Source organism: Ochotona princeps, chromosome 22, assembly GCF_030435755.1.
Source record: "Ochotona princeps isolate mOchPri1 chromosome 22, mOchPri1.hap1, whole genome shotgun sequence".
NCBI classification, from domain to species: domain Eukaryota; kingdom Metazoa; phylum Chordata; class Mammalia; order Lagomorpha; family Ochotonidae; genus Ochotona; species Ochotona princeps.
Genome location: NC_080853.1, coordinates 9636886 through 9655122, shown reverse-complemented (window position 1 = coordinate 9655122; position 18237 = coordinate 9636886). Strand labels below are relative to the sequence as shown.

Below are 18237 nucleotides of genomic sequence, written 5' to 3'. Positions count from 1 at the left end.
AGGACACACGGATGGTTAAGAAAAGCTAACACTTATGCAACACCTGCTGTGTGCTGGGTACTAGGTCCGAGGTAGCTTTCCTGATGCATCTCCCCTGATGGAGGGGTCCTAGAGCCATTTGCCCTGGGCCACACCCGGGCAGGTGACCTTGGCCAAGCCCTAGCCACTTCTCCATGAGGACTCCCTCATCTGCCACTTGCTCCCGCCTGGCATTGACCTCTAAGCGCCCTTTCGATTGAGATGGCCTCTGTCTAGAACCCCAGCACATAGCAGGCTCAGTAATTGCACGGCCCTTTTCTCCTCTCTCCATGCCACGCTGCGACCCTTGCCCCAAAGCCACGCAGTACCTGGTGTCGCCTCAGCTTTAATGACATTGGACGGAATTCTCGCCCTTCAGGTCTCCAGAGCTGTGCGACCCTACCCCGGAGGGGACGGGCGGGTCTGAGGGTCTGCTCTTGGCCACGGTCCCTTCCCATCCGGTTGCCCAAGGAGGGTCGGGGAGGTAGGGGGCTTGGGGAAGGTGTCCAGTCCCATGGCTGGGGATGGGGCTAGGAGGCTGGGGCCTCATCGTCGGTGGCCCGGTGGCCGGCGTAGAGGGCGGCCAGGGGCCGGAACCGCGGGCCCCAACTGCTGAGATAGGCGAAGTCCTGCTCCGAGGCGGACGAGCCGCTGTGCAGCGAGCTGAGCGAGGCGGCCGGCGAGTCCGCGCCCTCGAAGGCGTATGTCTGGAAGGCGTCGTAGGGCGGCACCGACAGGTCCCCGTCGGCCTGTGCCACCTTGCGGCTGATGAAGTCCCTGAACACCGAGAAGTCCGGCTCTGGGCTGGGTGGCTCCTGCGGCAGCGCGTGACGCTCCGAGGGCAGCCGGGCCTGCGGGGAGCTGCCCGCACTGCCACCCGCGCCCACAGGCCCGCCGCCGCCAGCGTCCCCGCCTTTGAGCTCGCCGAAGTCGTAGAGGCTCCGCAGCGCCGACATGTCGTAGGCCTCAGTGTCTTGCTCGCCGCCACCTTCGTCGTTGTATTTGATGACATTGTCTCGCATGTCTTCGTCTTCATCCGAGCTCAGGTGGCTCTTGTGATGGCGCCGCAGCGTGAGGATGAGCAGCACCAGCACTGCGTGGGAGGCAGGAGTGGGCAGGTGGGTGAGTGGGCAGAGGATGCCCAGCTTGGCCCCGCCCCGCCCCACCCCGCAGGTTCTGTGCAAGAACTCCTTTGCAGGAAGTCAGGACGTGCGCATCACCTGGAGGGGCAGCGAGCCTTACCCACGCAGGCTGTATCGCTTCTCTCTCACCCTCTTCTGTCCACTCAGTTCCTGGGCCCCTTGGTCCAAGCCTGCAGTAGCTCTCCCTATGGAGCCCTGGGACCAAGGTTCAAGGCCTTTCCCTCCAAGTTCAGTTTGGGAAGGAGTTTCTCCCTGCCTTCTCCCTGCACTTTGCCTGTTCAGCGATCCAAACACAAATCCTCCAGTCCTGCTTGTGTGTGTGTGTGTGTGTGTGTGTGTGTGGTGGGGGTTGGGGGAGGTCTGCAGGTGCTGCAGAGGGCTGTCCAGGGTGCCATGACAAGACCTCACCCCCACCCCACCTAAGCGGGCCCCCTCGCTTGCTGTCTGCAGTGTGATTGGCACTGGAGCCTGCCTGTCAAAGGAGTGATTTGGGAAGAGTTGGAGGAAGACGTGAGGAAGCAAAGGCTGGGTGAGTATTCCCATCAGCCACTCCCCCCACCTTGCCTCTCTTCACATCCACAGCTCCCTCAACACCCTCCCTCCTGGCAGCCTGGGTTCGCCTCTCCCTTACAGCCAGGCTCCTCCTTGACATGGGTATCTCAGGGCGCGCCCTTGGCCCTCTGTCTACACGTCTGGGCTCAGCGGGCCCAGGGATGACAGCTCTGGGCCTGGAGCACTCCTGACATGGACATCACCCATCGAGGTCCCACCCCACATCATCTCTGGGTTGGCTCTCAGGCTGCAGGACAGCCAGCTCTCCTCCTTCCCAACCCTCAGCTGCCTCCAGTGCAGCCCTAACTTGACAATGACCCAGGGCTTGCCCACTGATGAAGAATCTTAGGGTCTGGCATAGTTGGGGCTGCGGGAGACCCATGTGAAGCAGATACATGTGCTTTCTGGGGGGGATGGATGCACAGACAGGCGGATGGGCATCCACAGCTGGCCACTGTACCAGGCACAGGACTCCTCTCGCTGCTCCAGCTGGGCCAGCGGCCAGAGCCAGCTGCGAGGAGCCCCCAGGGCAGAGCCCCAAGCTCACCTCCTAACAAGGCGGCTCTTGATGGGGCCCGGAGACAGATCTGGAGGGAGGCCACGAGGGGAGGAGGGTGTCAGGAGAGAAGTGGGGAAGATGGATGAACGGCCGGTGGAGCTGGGGGCTGGGTTGCGGGGGAGGGCGCATGTGAGAGCAGATGGTGGGGATCGTGGGCAGCGGGCGACAGATGTGCCAGGCCTGCTCAGCGATTCCGCCCGGCACCTTTAGAGCACCGAGGCGCACTCTCTCCGTTTGTGGGCAATTAGGCAGAAATTTGTTTGCGCTGCCTTGGAAAATGAAACCGCTGTAAAGTGCACCCGCTGGAAAAAGGGTTTGTGAGCCGGGGGCTGGAGCCAGGAGCCAGGGGGCCTGGGCAGGCAGCGACCTCACCCGCGGTGGGCAGCGAGGGGTGAGGTGGGGGCAGATGATGCCTCCCAGGGGGTTGAGCGAAGCTGTGAGCTGCAGTCTGGGGTGGCATGAGTTCCACACTCTTGGCTCTGGGACTCGCACGAGGGGCTAAGTGGGAAGGCAGCCCAGGGCGCCAGGATGGGAGCCAATGGGGCAGAGGTGGATGGCTGCGGGTGAACTCACCGACCAGGATGAGGACACAGACCAGGAGGGCGATGAGGGCACCGGGGCTGAGGGAGGCTGCCATGACGAAGGCCGTGGCGTTACAGGACTGGATGGCACCCGAGCTGTCACAGCCACAGATGCGGATGGTCAGAGTGCCTGTGCTACTCAGGCTGGGTGGCCCGCTGTCTACCACCAGGATGGGCAGGAAAAAGACGTCCTGTTCCTGCCGGTTGAAGGCGACCTGCTGCGTGTGCACTGCGGCCGTATTGTCTGCTCCGGAAGAAGGGGACAGAAAAGGCTGTGTGTGACCGAGGTCAAGGAACCCCTATCCTAGCTACTTCCTGATTTGCCTCCCTGCAACTCCAACTACTGCTCCCCTCCATGCATGGGGCTGGCTTGATCGTCCCCAAGTTCTGTTTCCAGCCATCCCCAGCTCTGTCCCCGGTCATCCAACGGTCTACTTCCAACCACACAGCCCACAGTGCTGAGCTCAGCTGTCCCAGGACTGTGGTTCCAACCACCTTGAGGTTCTGTATGCAGTGGTCTGAGATTTGCTCTCCGGTTGCGCCAAGGTGCTGTTCCCAGCTGTGTCAGTTTCTTGTTTCATCAGTCAGCAGCCTGGTTTTATTCTGAATCCCATCTGCACAGACTGTGACCCCAGAGTCCCATGGTCTTTGGGTTGTGTTTGGCTGGGCCCTGACAAGTCACAGGTCATAGAGTTGGGCTTGGAACACTGGCTGGCAGCTGCCTTGGGTTGCAGGCATCTTTCTGTTCTTCAAGGCCAAAGTCAGTGAGAGTCTGCAGTGGCTCAGGAGATTCTTGTAGACGGGCTGGCAGGGCAGTGGGGTGGGGTGGGGACACTAGGGTGCCAAGGGCTCCTTACTCACTTCTTTCCATTTTGCACAGATGGCCAAAAAGGATGGTGAACTGATACATGCAGCGCTTAGGGTGCTGTTGCTGGGAAAACAGGGAACATGAGGGATTTGGGGAATACTTGGCACTCCTTCCCGACCTCTCTTGCAACCTCCATGGTGGACCTATGGGGGCCAGGTGTCCCCTGACCCATGTCATTTTGATAGCCCTTCTTGGGATGTGCAATGAGGTCTTGGGGTGTAGGCAGTGTGATGGCTGCTCTACCCCTCATAGCCAACTCCATATAAGGTGGCCAGCCCCCTGCTGGGCATCATTCAGCCCTGATCCCTGCCTTGGTCGATCCCCAGGCTGCCTGCCCTGTCTGGCCCGAACCTGGGCAGCCTTGGTCCGATCCCAGTACCTTCCCAGCAGCCTTCTGTTCTAGACGTGCCCTTTGTGGACTTGACACAGGGCAAGGGGCCCTTGGCAGGCTGCCTTATGACCCTGGGCCCCTCTGGGAAGGGCATGGAGGTCCAGATGGGACAAGGCAGGGCGGCAGGCACATGTGGGTTCATGTGACTATTCTGTCTGCACTGGCACACCTTTGACAGCTCTCATTTTACAAGAAAGAGTGCCAAGTCCATCCTCTCTTAGCTTCTTTGGACCTCAGTTTGCCCTTCTGTAAGCTGAGAAAGAGAGCCCTGTAGGTGTCAGGGTTAAGTGTATCATTGATGCAAGACCCTGCTGAGAATTCATCTCCACGCACACCGGCTGATGTCTCTTTCTGCTTTGCCCAGCTTTCCTCTGCTACCCTGTGCACCTGCTCCCTGCCTGGGCTGCCCTGCCCTTACTCTTCAAGTCCTTGCTGCCTGGAACGCCGCCTCCCTCTCCCTGCCTGGGCCAAGTCCTCATCCGTCACGCTCCAGCTAAATGTCACCTCCTTCTCTGTGGCCTCCTTTCTCTGCCTGCCCGGGAAGGAAGGATTTATGGCCCCCCTCCCTGCTCCGACTCCTCAGGTACCTCGTGCAGCCCTGCACGGCACTTGTCACGATGGCGTTAAGTTAGCGTGCGCCCGTGTCGGCGTGGCACGGCCAGCCAGGCTTGGCACTGAGCTGGTCTTCAGGAGCAGGGCCAGAAGGAGCTCCAACTTTGGGGCCAACTGGTGGTCTTGGTTTGGCTCCTTGAGCTCTGGCTGGAACTCCAGCCCTCCTTTTAAGAGCATGGGGCAGCCCCAGGTGGGGAAAAAAAAATCTGCCTGCTACTGTGGGCGTGGGGGGAAGCCTGGGGTGGGGAGGGGAGTCTGGGGCAGGGGAGTGACTGGCTCAGTCTCAGCCTCTAACTGCCAAGCTGGAGCAGGGAAGTACATCTCTAAGGGTTGCCATCTTTGGCGGCCGTGGCAGGGCTAGATGCTCTGAGTGCCTCCCTTTCCCTTGTCTCTTCCAGCCCCTGACAGGGAATCCCCAGGCCACGTCCCTGCCCATCAAGTGCCCTTCGGAACCCTGTGAGGGAGGCTGCGGCCGCCCTAGACCCCACCCCAGCCTTCGAGATGGGACCTGAGCCCAGCCCTGCATCCATCCATCTGGCCTGACATTCATCAGTGTCAATCCCTGGCTGCAAAAGCAATATTTATAAATCACGTTTCCAAACTGGCTACAAATTTGTACAAAGAAACAGATGGGGTGGGGTAGCCATTTGTCACCTAGGATATTTATATGGTGAGGAGGAGGAGGAGGGGGTTTGGCAAGCTGTGGGAAGGGGCCGCGGGGCTGGTGGAGGAGTCCATCCTGGTGCCCCTGTGCTGGAGCTCATACCAGCTGATCACACTGGAAGGGAGTTGTGGCAGCCCCTAGTCACCAGTTGGGGTTGGAAGACTTGTGAACTCTGCAAGGCTGAGGCAGGGCTATCTGCATCTTCTGAGGCCAACGCAGGATTCCATTGGCATAATGAGTAGGCAGGGCAGCACTGGTTGTTAACATGCTGGACTGTTTCCAAAAGGGCTTACACAGCCATAGCTCTGGCTAGCCCCTCCCCATTCCCACCCTCCCCCAAAGCCTTTCCTCCAAGCATCCTCCCAACTGTAACACAACGGAGGCAGTGGGGAGTGGTTCATGCCAGGCCCAGTGGCAGGTATGTGGGGCGTGGTTCCCGAGTCCCACCTTGCCATACAGACTGCAGTCTTTCTCACTGGTTAGCTGAGCTGCGCTGGTTGTTAAGTATTAGGATTGTGAGCCTGGGAAATGCAGATGGGTCTGTCTTCTTAAGGCCACCCTCTCTTCTCCTCCCTCTCCCTCTCTGGGGATCAGGGGGTTGGTAGGTGGCACCAGACCTGATCTAGGGCCAGAAGTGACCCACAAGGTCCAGCCCCCAGGACTTCTCCTACTGTGTCTCCCCCTGGTCCTGTACTTTCACACACTCTAGCCCTGCAGGTCTCTGCCCCTTGAACAGCTCAGCTTCTCCCCCAGCATAGAACCCTTGCACCTGGTACTTCTTCCTTTTACTTGTGTGGCTCATTTCCTTCTGGATTCTCCGGGCCATCCCAGATCACCCTACCCAAAAAGGCTGCTATTATAAAGGCTTTGCTTTCTTGCTCACTGGTTCATATAACATGCTACTGGTTCATGTTATTATATACCAAAAGTGTGACAGGCACTGCTTGAGGCATCCAGAGTGCTGCACTGAGCAAAATGAAGTCCATGTACTTGTGGAAACTGCATTATCCATGCTGACCCAGTCACCCAGTCACATATCATCCCAATACACTTTGTGTCGACTAGAAATCCCATGGTTGGGGATTTTTGTCTGATTTGGCCTTGCATTTTAGGTTCCAGAGTACATCCTGACACATAACCATTGGGTTATGTGACACACACCCCTTGGTAGCCCTCATCTTACTGGGGCCACTTAACCACCCTGGTGGGTGTGATTGGGCCCATTTTTACAGATTAGAAAGCTGAGGCTTAGAAAAGGGCAGGCACCTGCCAAGGCTGCATGAGAAACCACTGGCTGAGCCAGGGCTGGACTTGGATTTGTCAATCCTGTTCCATTGACACCTGCCTCCTCTTTAGTTCATCCCTTAAGGGTTCATGAGGAACTCCGGAGGGTGGCACAGATGGCCAAAAAGGATGGGGGACAGGTCTCACTTTGCCTTCCGGGTGAGTGAGGGTGCATGCATACTGTGTGTGTGACAGATGTGACTTTGAATCCCACCCACCTCATCCCCCAACTTCCTGCAGAGCCCTGGGCTGGCAACTTTTCCCCATAAGAGTCTCAGTTTCATCACCCACCAAACAGGACCCTCTCTGGTCACCCCGCCCCTCGGCGAGCCCCTCTCTACCCTGTAAACCCACACCTTGCTGATCTTCAGGACTTGGGTCATGGCTCCAGCGTGGTCCAGCATCTGTGAGTGAGTTTAGACCCAACTCTGGCACTCCCTCCCTCACCTGGAGGGAGGTTATGCTCTTCCCTCCCTGCGGTGTGCACCTTACCTTGGATGTCGAGCAGAGAGAAGTGAGGGTTGCTGGGAGCTTCAGGTACCAGGCGGAAGTAGAAGCGGTGCCCACCCTGGGGCTCATCCCGGTCGACCACGCTGATGGTCTGGATGAGCTGCGGGGTGAGGAGAGAGCTGATGGAGACTCCGGGAGCAGGGAGAGGGTGCCCCCTCAGCCCCCACAGCTCCAGGCCCTCGGTGGTACCTGGCCGGGCTTGGCATCTTCGCACACAGCAGCCTCGTAGGGCGTGGCCAGCTCAGGGGGGTTGTCATTCACGTCCAGGATTCGGATCCTCAGGGATGCCCGGGAGAGCTGGGCATGGTTGTCTGCAGGAAGAGCATAACAGACTGTGACTGGCCTAAGTGGGCAAGTCACCACTGGCTACACCATTACATTGACCTTTGACCATGGACATGCCGCATCATCGCTACCATCCCCTCTGTGGTGATCACAGAACCCTGAATAGCATCAGCATCTTCATCTCCATCTTTATCTCTCTGATCCCACCTTGAGCAGCACTCCTGTTAGCACTGTCCTCACTGCCTCTACCAAGGTAACCATTGGTACCACCGCTGCCACTTTAGCTGGCATCTGCCACATCACTGCTCTCACCCTCAGCCCATCACCATCACTGTTATCACCACTCTAGGCAACACCAGCAGCGGCTCCTTCTTAGTACTAACATCATTTCCCCCATTGCCACTACAGTTACCCCTAACAGCCCTGCTGTGCCTACCGTTACCCCTCCACAATCGCCAGGACCCTGTTTCAACACCCCATCCCTGGCACTGTCACTACTTCTGCCAGCTCCACCCTATGACCATCCTCTACAGAGAACAGTAGGAGCTTCCATATCCATCAGAAATCCAATTTACATTCCCTCATGGCAGAGGGGAAACTAGGGCATGGGCAAGCTGACAGGAGCTCAGCTGGGGCCTGCACTGTGGCACAGTAAGATGAGCAACCGCCTGCAGCAGCAGCACCCCATACTGGAGTGCTGGTTCGAGTCCTGGTTGGCACACTTTGGATTTACTTCCTGGGAAAGTAGCAGAACGTGACCCCAAATGCTCGGGCTCCTGCCACCTGTGTGGAACACCCAGATGAAGTTCCTGGCTCTTGGTTTTGGTCTGGCTCAGCCAATCTGGGGGAGTGAACAACAAATGCAAGATTCTCTCTCTCGCTAGTTCTCTGTGGGTCTGACTTTCAAATAAATAGAAATCTTGACGAAAGAGAAGTGGTCATCTCTCATTGCTCTCAAATGTCTACGCTCAATAGGATCTCAAACGAGCCAGACCAGCCTGGGAAATGTACATTGCGGCCAGCAAAACTATGAAGCCTCCAGCACTCAGCTGGGGTGTGTCTGAAGTCAGGAACTGTGGGGTGCAGCAGAGGAGACTCTAATACACTCATTGAATGATGAATGGATGAACAAAGCTGGGAGGACTGATACTAAAGGATGCTTGAATAATCCCAGGCATGGCTGTACCCTTCTAGGCCTCTCCCAGTTTCTGACCTTGGTATGATCTTGCCCTGACCCTGTCCTTTCTGATGTCAGTTTCCCTGCCTGGAAAATAAACAGAGCAGTGGCTACGAGCCAGGACCCTGGAGCCCAGGGGGTGGATTCTGATCCCAACTCTGGCGCTTAGCAGCTGTGTGATCCTGGTCAGGTTGCTTGACCTCTCTGTACCTCCATTGTCTTTCCTGAATAACAGGTCTAACAGTAACAGGTTGGTTAGGAGGTAAATTGGATTGACGAGTGTAGAGTGCTTACAGCTGCCTGCAACACTGGGGATTTGTTAGAGACCTCCCCAAAGTTCCTTCCAGCCTCGACACAACATGATACGAGAGTGTGCACTGGCTCCCCCAGCCTGTCCACTCTGAGAGGTGCCCCTTCCTATCCTGGTCCACTCCAGCTCTCTGATCCCCTGGGAGTGAAAGTTACTCCCCACTTCCAAGCAGCGCCTTGGATGGGCGTTTCCAGGCAGGTGGGCAGGGAGCTTCCAGCAGCCAGGCTCCCCTGTGAGTCTGGGGGAGGCAGAGAGGGATGGTCGGCAGCCTCTGCCTGTGAACTCTGGGGGCCGGCTGGATGCTGCTAGCAGCTGTTCCTGTGTTGATAAAGAGAGAAATTGAGATTGCTAGGCAGGTGCGGCTACCTCCTTGGGGGTCAGGGAGAGGAGGAGGAGGGAGTCCCTAATCAACTCAGACACCCCCCCACTGTGGAGTTCCCCTTCGCCAAGGGCACCTAATCTTCTTGGCTCACCCCAATCTGTCTGCCGTTCCAGTGATTAGAGGGGGCTCCTCTGGGGGCAAGAGCTGGGGAGTCGTGACTGGGAATCTCGGGTGAGCCGTTATTTTTAAGAGCAGTGCTGCTGGAGAACTTCAACACCCAGACGGTGGCGGGTGCCGGCTGCCTGCTGCGTGGAGGGAAAGGCAGGGCCCGCAGCCAGGAATGGTGCCTGGGTGGGTAGGGGTGGGCAGCCAGGGCCTCAGTGCCCTTGCTGGGCGCCCTCTCCTGCAGTGGCTGCATGGGAAAGAAACTAGATCCTAGAGAAGAGAGACGCAGAGCAGGCCGGGCTGCTGGTATACCTGCTGAATACCCCCTCACACACCCTGCCCCTGAGATCTCATGATAGCAGCATGGCCCGGCCTCTCCTCTTGCAGAAGTTCACACAAATGGCCTCCCCGGAAAGCCTTGGCCTCTGGCCTGGGGAAGGGCCTCGTCTCTCAGAGGCCAGGCTGTGAAGCCAGTATATGGGAAAGGGGTACCTCCAAGTTGCCACCTGCAGAGCTTATCCTAAGGCCCCCTCTTGGGACTGGGCTGGAATCCTGGAACTTAGCCCCTCTTCCTCCAAGGTCAGCAGCAGTTCTCTGGCCTGCTGTAGTCAGGGTCACTGGGGGAGCCTTTAAAGCGTCCAATGCCCACAGCTCTCCAGGGGAATCTGCTGGGGGGTCAAGTTTGCAGACCAGCACTCTTGGGGGGGGGAGGCAGGGAACAGGGCAAGGTGAGGCCCACCCTGCAGTGACCCCCTCTGAGTCACCTCCTTCAGGACACTGCTGATCACAATTAGTATCATCGATAATAATGCTGGGTTTTATCACCGGAAGTGTTTCCGGTATAAAATAATGACTCCATCAGCTGATTAATCTTGATCTTGGTGTAGGATTTTCCAATTTATCACCCCTTTCTTAGCTATGACCTCACTGGATCCTCAAACAACCCCGGAGGCAAGAGTGTTGAGAGCAGTGGTGAAGTTGCCGCTTGTGACGCCCGCTCCCCCACCCGCAGGCCTGGGCTTGAGGCCCGGCTTGGCTTCCGGTCCAACGTCTGACTCACGCATACCTTGGAGGTGGCAGGGACAGCCAAGTGGCACCCATGTGTGAAACCCAGACGGAGTCCCAGGCTGCTGGCTTTGGCATGACCCAGACCTGGCATTGCTGGCATTTAGGGAATGACCTGGTAAGTGGAAGATCTCTCTCTGCTTTTCAAATAAAATGAAAATAGATAAGTAAAATTAAAAAAAAATTTAAGTGGAGGAAATATTGATAAACCCATTTTGTAGATGAGCAAACTGAGGTCCAGAGAGGGGCAGGACTTTCCACAAAGCTATAGGTGAGTCTGTGGCCAAGCAGGGGTTGGGTCCTAGGTCTTTGCAACCCAAGGCAAGTGTGCAGCCCAGCCCAAACGTTTGCTGCCTGGGGGTTTATTGGTCCGATGGAAGCTACTGTACAGGCCCCGGCCCAAGCTGACCTCACCCAGTGTCCCTCCAGAGCCTGAGTCCCTCGTGGCCCTCCCCATTTTGGCATCTCAGTTCAGCTGACTGACATGCAAATTAGTTTAATTATTTCTTCTTCTAAAATAAATTATATTTTGCAGTAGCTGCAATATGTTGTGTCAGGCAAAATTACATTCAATATTTTTAAACTAATTGATGCAGCCTTGAGGAAGGCTGATTGACAGCCGGGAGCTGAGCAGGCCTGCAGTCTCCACCGATTCTAAATGAAAATTCAGCGTGCTCCGGCCCGCTGCTTCCTCCAGGGTTGCTTCGCCATTAATCCAGGCAGGTGGCAGGAGAAGCCCCGGAGGGGCCGCAGGGGCTGAAGCAGGAGGCAGGGCGGCCCTGGGAGACCAGCCTTGGGGCAAGAGAACTGCCAGGCAGTTCTGGGGCCCTCGCTGGGCTGGGTGATCTGGCACGGATGACTTGGGGATTTTTCACTGACAGCCAGGGATTGGGAACCCACTGTGGACCAATGCTACGGCAATGAACAGGACCAACATGGCCTCCAGGTCTGGAGGACAGAGACAAACATGACTCCAGACCGTAAGAAAAGTTGACAGGAGCTGAGAGTCCTGTGGGGGAGTGCAGGACAGAGGTTATGACATTTCTGCTGAGTTCTGATGAAGTGGCCAGGGTTTGGGGAGGGAGGGACCATCCTAGGGGGCAGGATTAGCATGTGACAAGGCCCTGGGGTGGGTGTTGTAGAGCTCCCTGGTGGGAGGCTGTAAAAATCACTACATCTCCTTTGAGTTGCTCACTGGGCATCTGGACCAAATCGAGGCCGGAGGTCTTTCGAAAGGAAGTGGAGACGTGGGCTGACTTGGTGATCCGGCCAGGAATGCGCTTGCTCCAGGAGGATGGCAGCGCGCATGTCCTAAGTACCCCACCTTGCCCAGGGCCACCCCATTTCACCCTGTTGGCCTCTGAAGGAGGAAGGCGCTACAGTGGCAGCTGGCGGACTAATGAGGAAACGGGCTCAGAGAGGTGCAGCAACTTGCCCATGGTCTCTGCGGGCAATCCATGAAGCCCATGCTGGGACCTCTGTGGAAAGAGGGAGTTTGTAGCCAGCAGCGGGCACTGCCTTCCTCAGCATGTTTAGTTGTCAGATTCCTACTGCATTCAAGTCCTCAAACAAATGTTGCTGTCTCCTCTAGTAAGTTACCTCAATTGCACAAAATCAAGACAGAGGATAAACCCAACTCCTACATGTCCATAGGCTCCAATGGTCACCCTGCCATTCCTCAGCTGGCTGTGTCCTTCACTCCATAGAGACTCTTCTTCTGTCTTTATTTGAGATGCAAAGGTGGGGAGAGGGCAGAGGAAAGAGAGGAGAAAGAGAGAGAGAGAGAGAGAGAGAGAATCTACCATCTACTGATTCACTCTCTGAATGCCTACAGCAGCCAGGTCTGGGTCACATGAAAGCCAGAAGCCTGGGACTCCATCCGGGCCTCTTGTGCTTATGGCAGAGACCCAAGGCGCCGAGCCATCATCTCTGCCTCCTGGGATGTGCACTAGCAGGAAACTGGATGAGAAGTAGAGCTGGGGCTTGAAGCAGGCCCTTGGATGTGGATGTGGGATGAGGGCATACCGAAGCAGCATCTTTATGGCTGCATCATGTACCCTCTCCACCTCTTCTTTCCTAACATTAGCTCCTTGGGGTCTTTGGCAGACACCTCAGAGAGATCTGACTTGAACTGGCCGCTGGCCTGTCCACAGGCACCACCGTTCTCCATAACATTCATACTAAATCCTCCATGTCTTCACCCAGCGTGCCCATCCACTAGCTCCTCCCTGCCCCCCGAAAGCAGCAGTTTTCTCCGTGGCTGTATGCCTAAGCACCTAGTGCACGGCACATAGCAGGTGCTCAAGTCAGACTTGTACAATGGATGGATTTCATAGTCTGTGGCGTCCCTGACTATACTGCATGCTCGATGAAGGACACTGGAGAGACGGGACCTCTGGGAGCCCCCACCTAACGTGCAGTCTAGCGCTGGGACCTCTCCCTGGTGCGCTCCTGGGACCAGGGTTCTCCGTCAGTAAAGTAAGTGAGGTTGAGTACTGTGGTTCTCCTTGGTTGTCACAGAGAGGAGCAGAGAGAAAGGAGAGAGACACAGAGAGAGGTGAGGCTGGGTGGGTGGGAAGGGGAGAGTGGGAAGTGGTGTTGGGAGAGAGGATGCAGGGGAGGGGAGTGATGAGGCTCACAGGCACCTCCTGCCTGCTCCCTCACAGCAACAGGGAGAGGAACAGAGCCGGGCCCCCTGCTTCACCATCTCCAGGCCCTCCCTCCTCTCTAGGGAATTAAATTGCATCTAAACACGAGGCTCTGATTAGAGCTGGCCAGCTGGGCAGGAAGATTTATCATCCTAATTACCTGCTGCAGGAGGGGAGGAGGGGCTGGAAGCAGGTGCAGTGGGCCTGGGGGTATGGGGGTCAGGCCTCCTTGCCCTCTCTGCTCTGTCCCCAGCACCCTTGTCTGTTTCTTCTGGGGGGCCTTCTGCTTACCTGTTTGGTTTCCCTATGGAGACTGCGGTCTCTGCCCTTGTGTGGAGGAAGGTCACTTCCAAGGGGCGGGCGGAGGAGGGCTTCTGGGGGAAGTAGCCCTGAGAGGGCAGCTGCGGTGGCTGGGGCTGGGGCTGGGGGATGGGAAGCAAGTTCCTTCCCTGGGCTGGCTCACTGGGGCTTCATTCCTGTTGGCAGCCGCACAGGGTCCCAGGAGCTGCCCAGCCTGAGTGTCTAAGCCTGACCCACACCTGTGGCAGCAGGGAGCTCGTTGCTTCTCCATGCAGTCCGTGCCACCCCATCCCCATGCTCTTGCACACATCTGGGCCTGAGTCTTCCAGCAGAGCTCCAGGCTTGTTCCCATCTCCCAAGGCAGCGAGGGGGTCTCCACATCCCATCCTGGCCTTCTTTTGTTCCAAGATTTGCACTGGCTCCCAGTGGCCTCTGGGACAGGTCTGGCTGCTTATGGGCCATGCAGAGCCCTTCCTGCACCCACGGTATCAGCCTCACCCTCACCTGCCCTCCAGTCCCAGGCCATGTCCCCAAGGGCTTGTCACCTGGAAAGCATTACTCAACATTCAGGACCCAACTCAGGGTGTTCCCTCTTCGGGGAAGAGCTTCCTGCCCTGCCATGCTGCTTGAGGGTCTCCAGGGTCCCCTCCCCTGCAGCCTGAGCTGTCACCACACATGGATGTGTTCTCCCCAGGCCCCTGTGGGGGTCCCAGGCTTGTGTGGGGTGCAAGAACACTGGCTGAGGTTATCCTCGCGGGGCTACCCTGAAGGACACAACGTCCCCTGCTACTCAAACCTCTCTGCACCCCTCACTGGGCCTCCAGATCTTTCCTCAAGCCTCTGTGTCCACTCTCTGAGCCCATGGGAGCACTGGCTGGTGAGCAGGATAGCCCTGGTCCAAGGTTTCCTTTCTCTGGCCTCTGGTGCTTCCCTCACCCCCATGGGCAGTAGGGCAGGAGGGCCTGGGGGCCATTGCTTGGCCATCCTTTTCTCAGCTCAGATCCCTTCCTCCCTCCACCTGGCTACTCACAGCACTCCCTCCCAGTTGGGTCCTGGGAGAGGAATGTGCAGGCTGGACTCCTGACTCCTAAATCCCCAGCATAGGAATGTTTCATCTAAAGCACTCAGTACCATGCCAGGCAGAGGAGAACTTGGGCAGAGAAGCCTCTGTTGTGAGCAGTCACTCCCAACCCATTTTACCGATGGGAAAACCAAGGCTATGCCAGGGTGAATGAGTTGGGAACCACACCATGAGGGTCAGAGTCCCACATCACCAGGCCAGCTTTCCCTGCTGGTGTGTCAGCCCACATACGATCGCAGCATGCACCTGCTGTGTCTGGCTGCTCTGAGAGCTGTGGACCCGTCCATACCCACAGGGACTGCACCAAACGCCAGGGGAGGGGCGTGCCCACCACGGGTGCACACAAATGGATCTACACATCATGTTGCATGTACACACATGGTGGGAGGGAGGGAGACACAGGCACTTGGTCTGGGGTGACCTGGTTGGGGCAGCTTCCAGCCAATGCTATTAACTCTTTGCTGTCCTGAACAGTTGGATAGCCCACTGGCAGCAAAGGGTAGGGGGTTTGTGGGGGGGATGCCAAGACCCTGGCGGAGGAACCAGTGCCCTCCTGACACCCCACCCTCCTCATTCCCCACTCCTCCCCTCAATCTCTTTGAAGATTGTCCCTTTACAACTGCCCTTTCCACCAAAGGCTTCAGACACAAATTGTACTTTAAATTCAATATCGGTCATTAATATTTCATGATTACAAAACGTTAAAGATAATGTCAGTGGAAGGAGCGTCTGCATGGGCAGAATGGATGACTCAGAAGTGAGGGAGAGGGGGGCCGGCATACTAAGTGCTGTGCGAGGTAATCCGGTGTGACAAGCAGCACAGGCCAGTCCTCCCCTGCACGCCACAGCCCGGCACTGCGCAGAAACGTCTCCCCTCTGATTCTTGTCACCTCCTGTTTGTTTCACCCAGGAGTGAGCGGGCAGGGCCACCATGACCCCCAAAGCATACCATTTCCGAGGAAACCAAAGGCACGCCTCAACCGAATGGCACAGGACCAGGTGGGCAGACCTGCTGGCACGGCACTGGGGTGGGGGCACAGCTGGCCCCCAAGAGGTAGGAGGGCTAAGACCGATCCCTGGCTCAGCTCTGGGAAGATTTCTTCTGTGATCTTGGGGCCGCTGTTGGTGCTTCTCGAGGCTCAGTCTCCCCATCTAAGAAATGGGTGTCTTAATTTTGTCCTTGTCTCACTGAGACTGCAGGAAGCGGCATGGCTGTGTGACCGGCTGCATTTGATTTGGGGCCAGCACCAAGGAAACAGGCCTTGGAGGATGAACTGGGCTGGGAGTGTGGACAAATGCCTTCACTGCCCCCGAGGCTCATGAAAGGGACACCTCTGGGGTGTACAAATGCCAAGGGCCCATAATAGAGAAGGGCTCAACGGAGTCACTGCTCGGGTCAAGAGGATACCCACTGCCAGCTGGGCACTGCCTTGGCATGGGACACGCGGCTGGGCTCCTGCTTCCTCCCAGCACTGTGGGGAGTGGGGACGATTCCCCAAGGGCTACCCAAGACACTTGTCTCCCTTCTCCCAGCCGGCTGTCCTGGATAGGCAGTTGTGATGGGATGTGACTTAAGGAGCAGAGAGTGCTGGTGAGGGGACTGGATAGCAAGCCCCAGCTGCGCCTTGGAGCATCTATTGACTCCTAAATTTCTGAGCCTCAGAATTCAGAGAGTGGGCTGCTGCCCTGGGTTTATCTGATGCAAAATCAAGGACACACCTTGACCTTGCTGAGCCTGGGTGTCCCTGGCTGGGCCGTGGGGCCAACAGTCAGCTACCAGCTAAATGAGTGTCAATCATGACTCAATGAAAGCAGGTGGAAGAAAGCATCTATTCCAGTCATACATTAAGAGGCAAGGAGATTCAAGTGTGTGTGTGTGTGTGTGTGTGTGAGAGAGAGAGAAAGAGACAGACAGCTGAAGCTAAAAGCCGGAAACTCAGTTCAGATTTCCCCATGGGAGTGGCAGGGCCCCCCAGTACGTGTGTTGTCACCTGCTTTCCTCCAGGTTGTGCATCAGTGGGAAGCTGGACTTGGGAGCAGAGCTGAGACTGGAATCCAGGTAGCCCACCACAGGGACACAGGTGTCCCCAGCAGCATCTTAATGACTAAGTCAGATGCCCATCCCCAGGCTGCATCCTGAGTGAAAAGTGTGATGCTCTGTGGAGGAGCCACAGGCTGTGTTGCTTTCCTAAAGAGACACTCGGGGCAGAAGCCCAAACCCTGACTCTGGAGCTGACTTGCCAGTGGGGGACAGTGATGGAGTAGGGGGCATGGAGGTCAGGTAGGAGGGCAGGTTGGGGGCGGGGGACAGAGGCATCTGTGCTCAGGAACCAGGCGGGTGTTGCCAGGCTCCAGACTCCGTGTGCACCTGCAGTCTGGAGGAGGCTGGGGAGGCAGGAAGGGGAGCTGTCTCTCCCCCTCCCCCCGCCCAGTCCAGCCGCCACTTCCTCTCCAGCCACCTTTGTTATCTGCCTTTTAAGCGGCCGAGGAGTGGATTCAAAGGCTCGGGAGCAGCAGGCACCGAGGTCTGAGCCAGCTTTGTATTTTCTTTTAAACTGCAGTTGAAAGAGACCAAGGGAACTTCAGCCTGGGGACTTCCTCGGCCCCAGAATGGGCCGGTGGGACCCTGGAAGTGAGGGGACACTAGCGAGGGGGGAGGAGGGAGGAGGCGGAAGGCTGGTGAGAGGTGAAAGGCTCCAGGGGCTGCTGGTGGGGAGGGGGCAGTGGAGGGATGTCTGGTGAGCGGCCCCTCATTCCTTTCCCAGTAGCCAACTCTCTGCTTCTCACCTTGAGGCCTGATCTGAACTGTGTCTCAGGGCATCCTTTGTGTTCCCCTGGTCACACTTCTCCTGGTTGCACCAAAACATGCTTGTGCACGTGTGTGCGTACACACACATATACACACACACCTCCTAGAATCTCCCGCCAAGCCAAGTGCCCCATAGCAACCCTGGGCCCTCTCCATATAGCTCTCCCAGCAGGCAGTTCCTGATGGTTCTCCCTGCAAACCTAGTATGTGCACCGAGGCAGGTCACGTCTCACCTCTCCCACTGGGACTGCCCACTCCCCAGCACTGTTGCCTGTAGCTCCCAGCCAGTCTGGCTGTTCTCAGGGTAGCACTGACAGCATCCTGTCACAAGGACTCCCTCCTTGGCTCCCTGCCCCACGCCCCATGGACTCTCAGTGCATTTGGTGGCCCTGCAGCGGCTGGCCACCCTGCCCCTCACCTGGCCTCTTAACTGTTCCTCCCACACACTGGGAAAAGGCAGCCCCAGGGCCTTTGCACTGACTGTTCCCGCTACCTGCCATGTTTCCCCCAGATGTCAGCATGACTCTGACACTACTGTCTCTTCCCAGAGCACAGACCGCACCCCTGCCCCTTCCAGGGCCCTTCCCAGGCACGCATTTCTCCTCTTCTTAGCGCTCAGCGTCACTGGACACCTGTGGGTTGGCCATAGTCCAGCTTTCCCCTTGTTCAAGGCTGTAATCCTGACCCCTAGAACAGGGCTTGGAACTGAGCCAGTTCTCAGGATACAGGAAGCTAGCCTCACCCCTGTGGCTGGAGATCTCTCCTCAACTTAGCTTTGCTAAGTTTCTTTCTCCCTCTGCCCGCTCCAGCTTATGGCACCTCCCCCCACTGCCTGTGATTGACAGCCTATCTTCGCTTAATGATCCCACCCATCAGCTTTTCTTTCCCGCCTTC

The 18237-nt window shown here is 57.2% G+C and overlaps 1 protein-coding gene across 2 annotated transcripts in view; it reads right to left on the bottom strand.

Moving 5' to 3' along the window:
* Positions 1-348: 348 nt before the first annotated feature.
* The window catches only part of CDH22 (cadherin 22), a 57345-nt gene continuing 39456 nt past the window's right edge, over positions 349-18237 (bottom strand). For both annotated transcript variants that reach the window (XM_058679741.1, XM_058679742.1), the window contains 4 exons: positions 7371-7492; positions 7164-7281; positions 2845-3096; positions 349-1111 (listed from right to left, as the gene is read on the bottom strand). In XM_058679741.1, the coding sequence (XP_058535724.1) occupies positions 549-1111; positions 2845-3096; positions 7164-7281; positions 7371-7492 (1055 nt within the window). In that variant the 3' untranslated portion in view covers positions 349-548. The remainder of the gene's footprint in view (positions 1112-2844; positions 3097-7163; positions 7282-7370; positions 7493-18237) is intronic.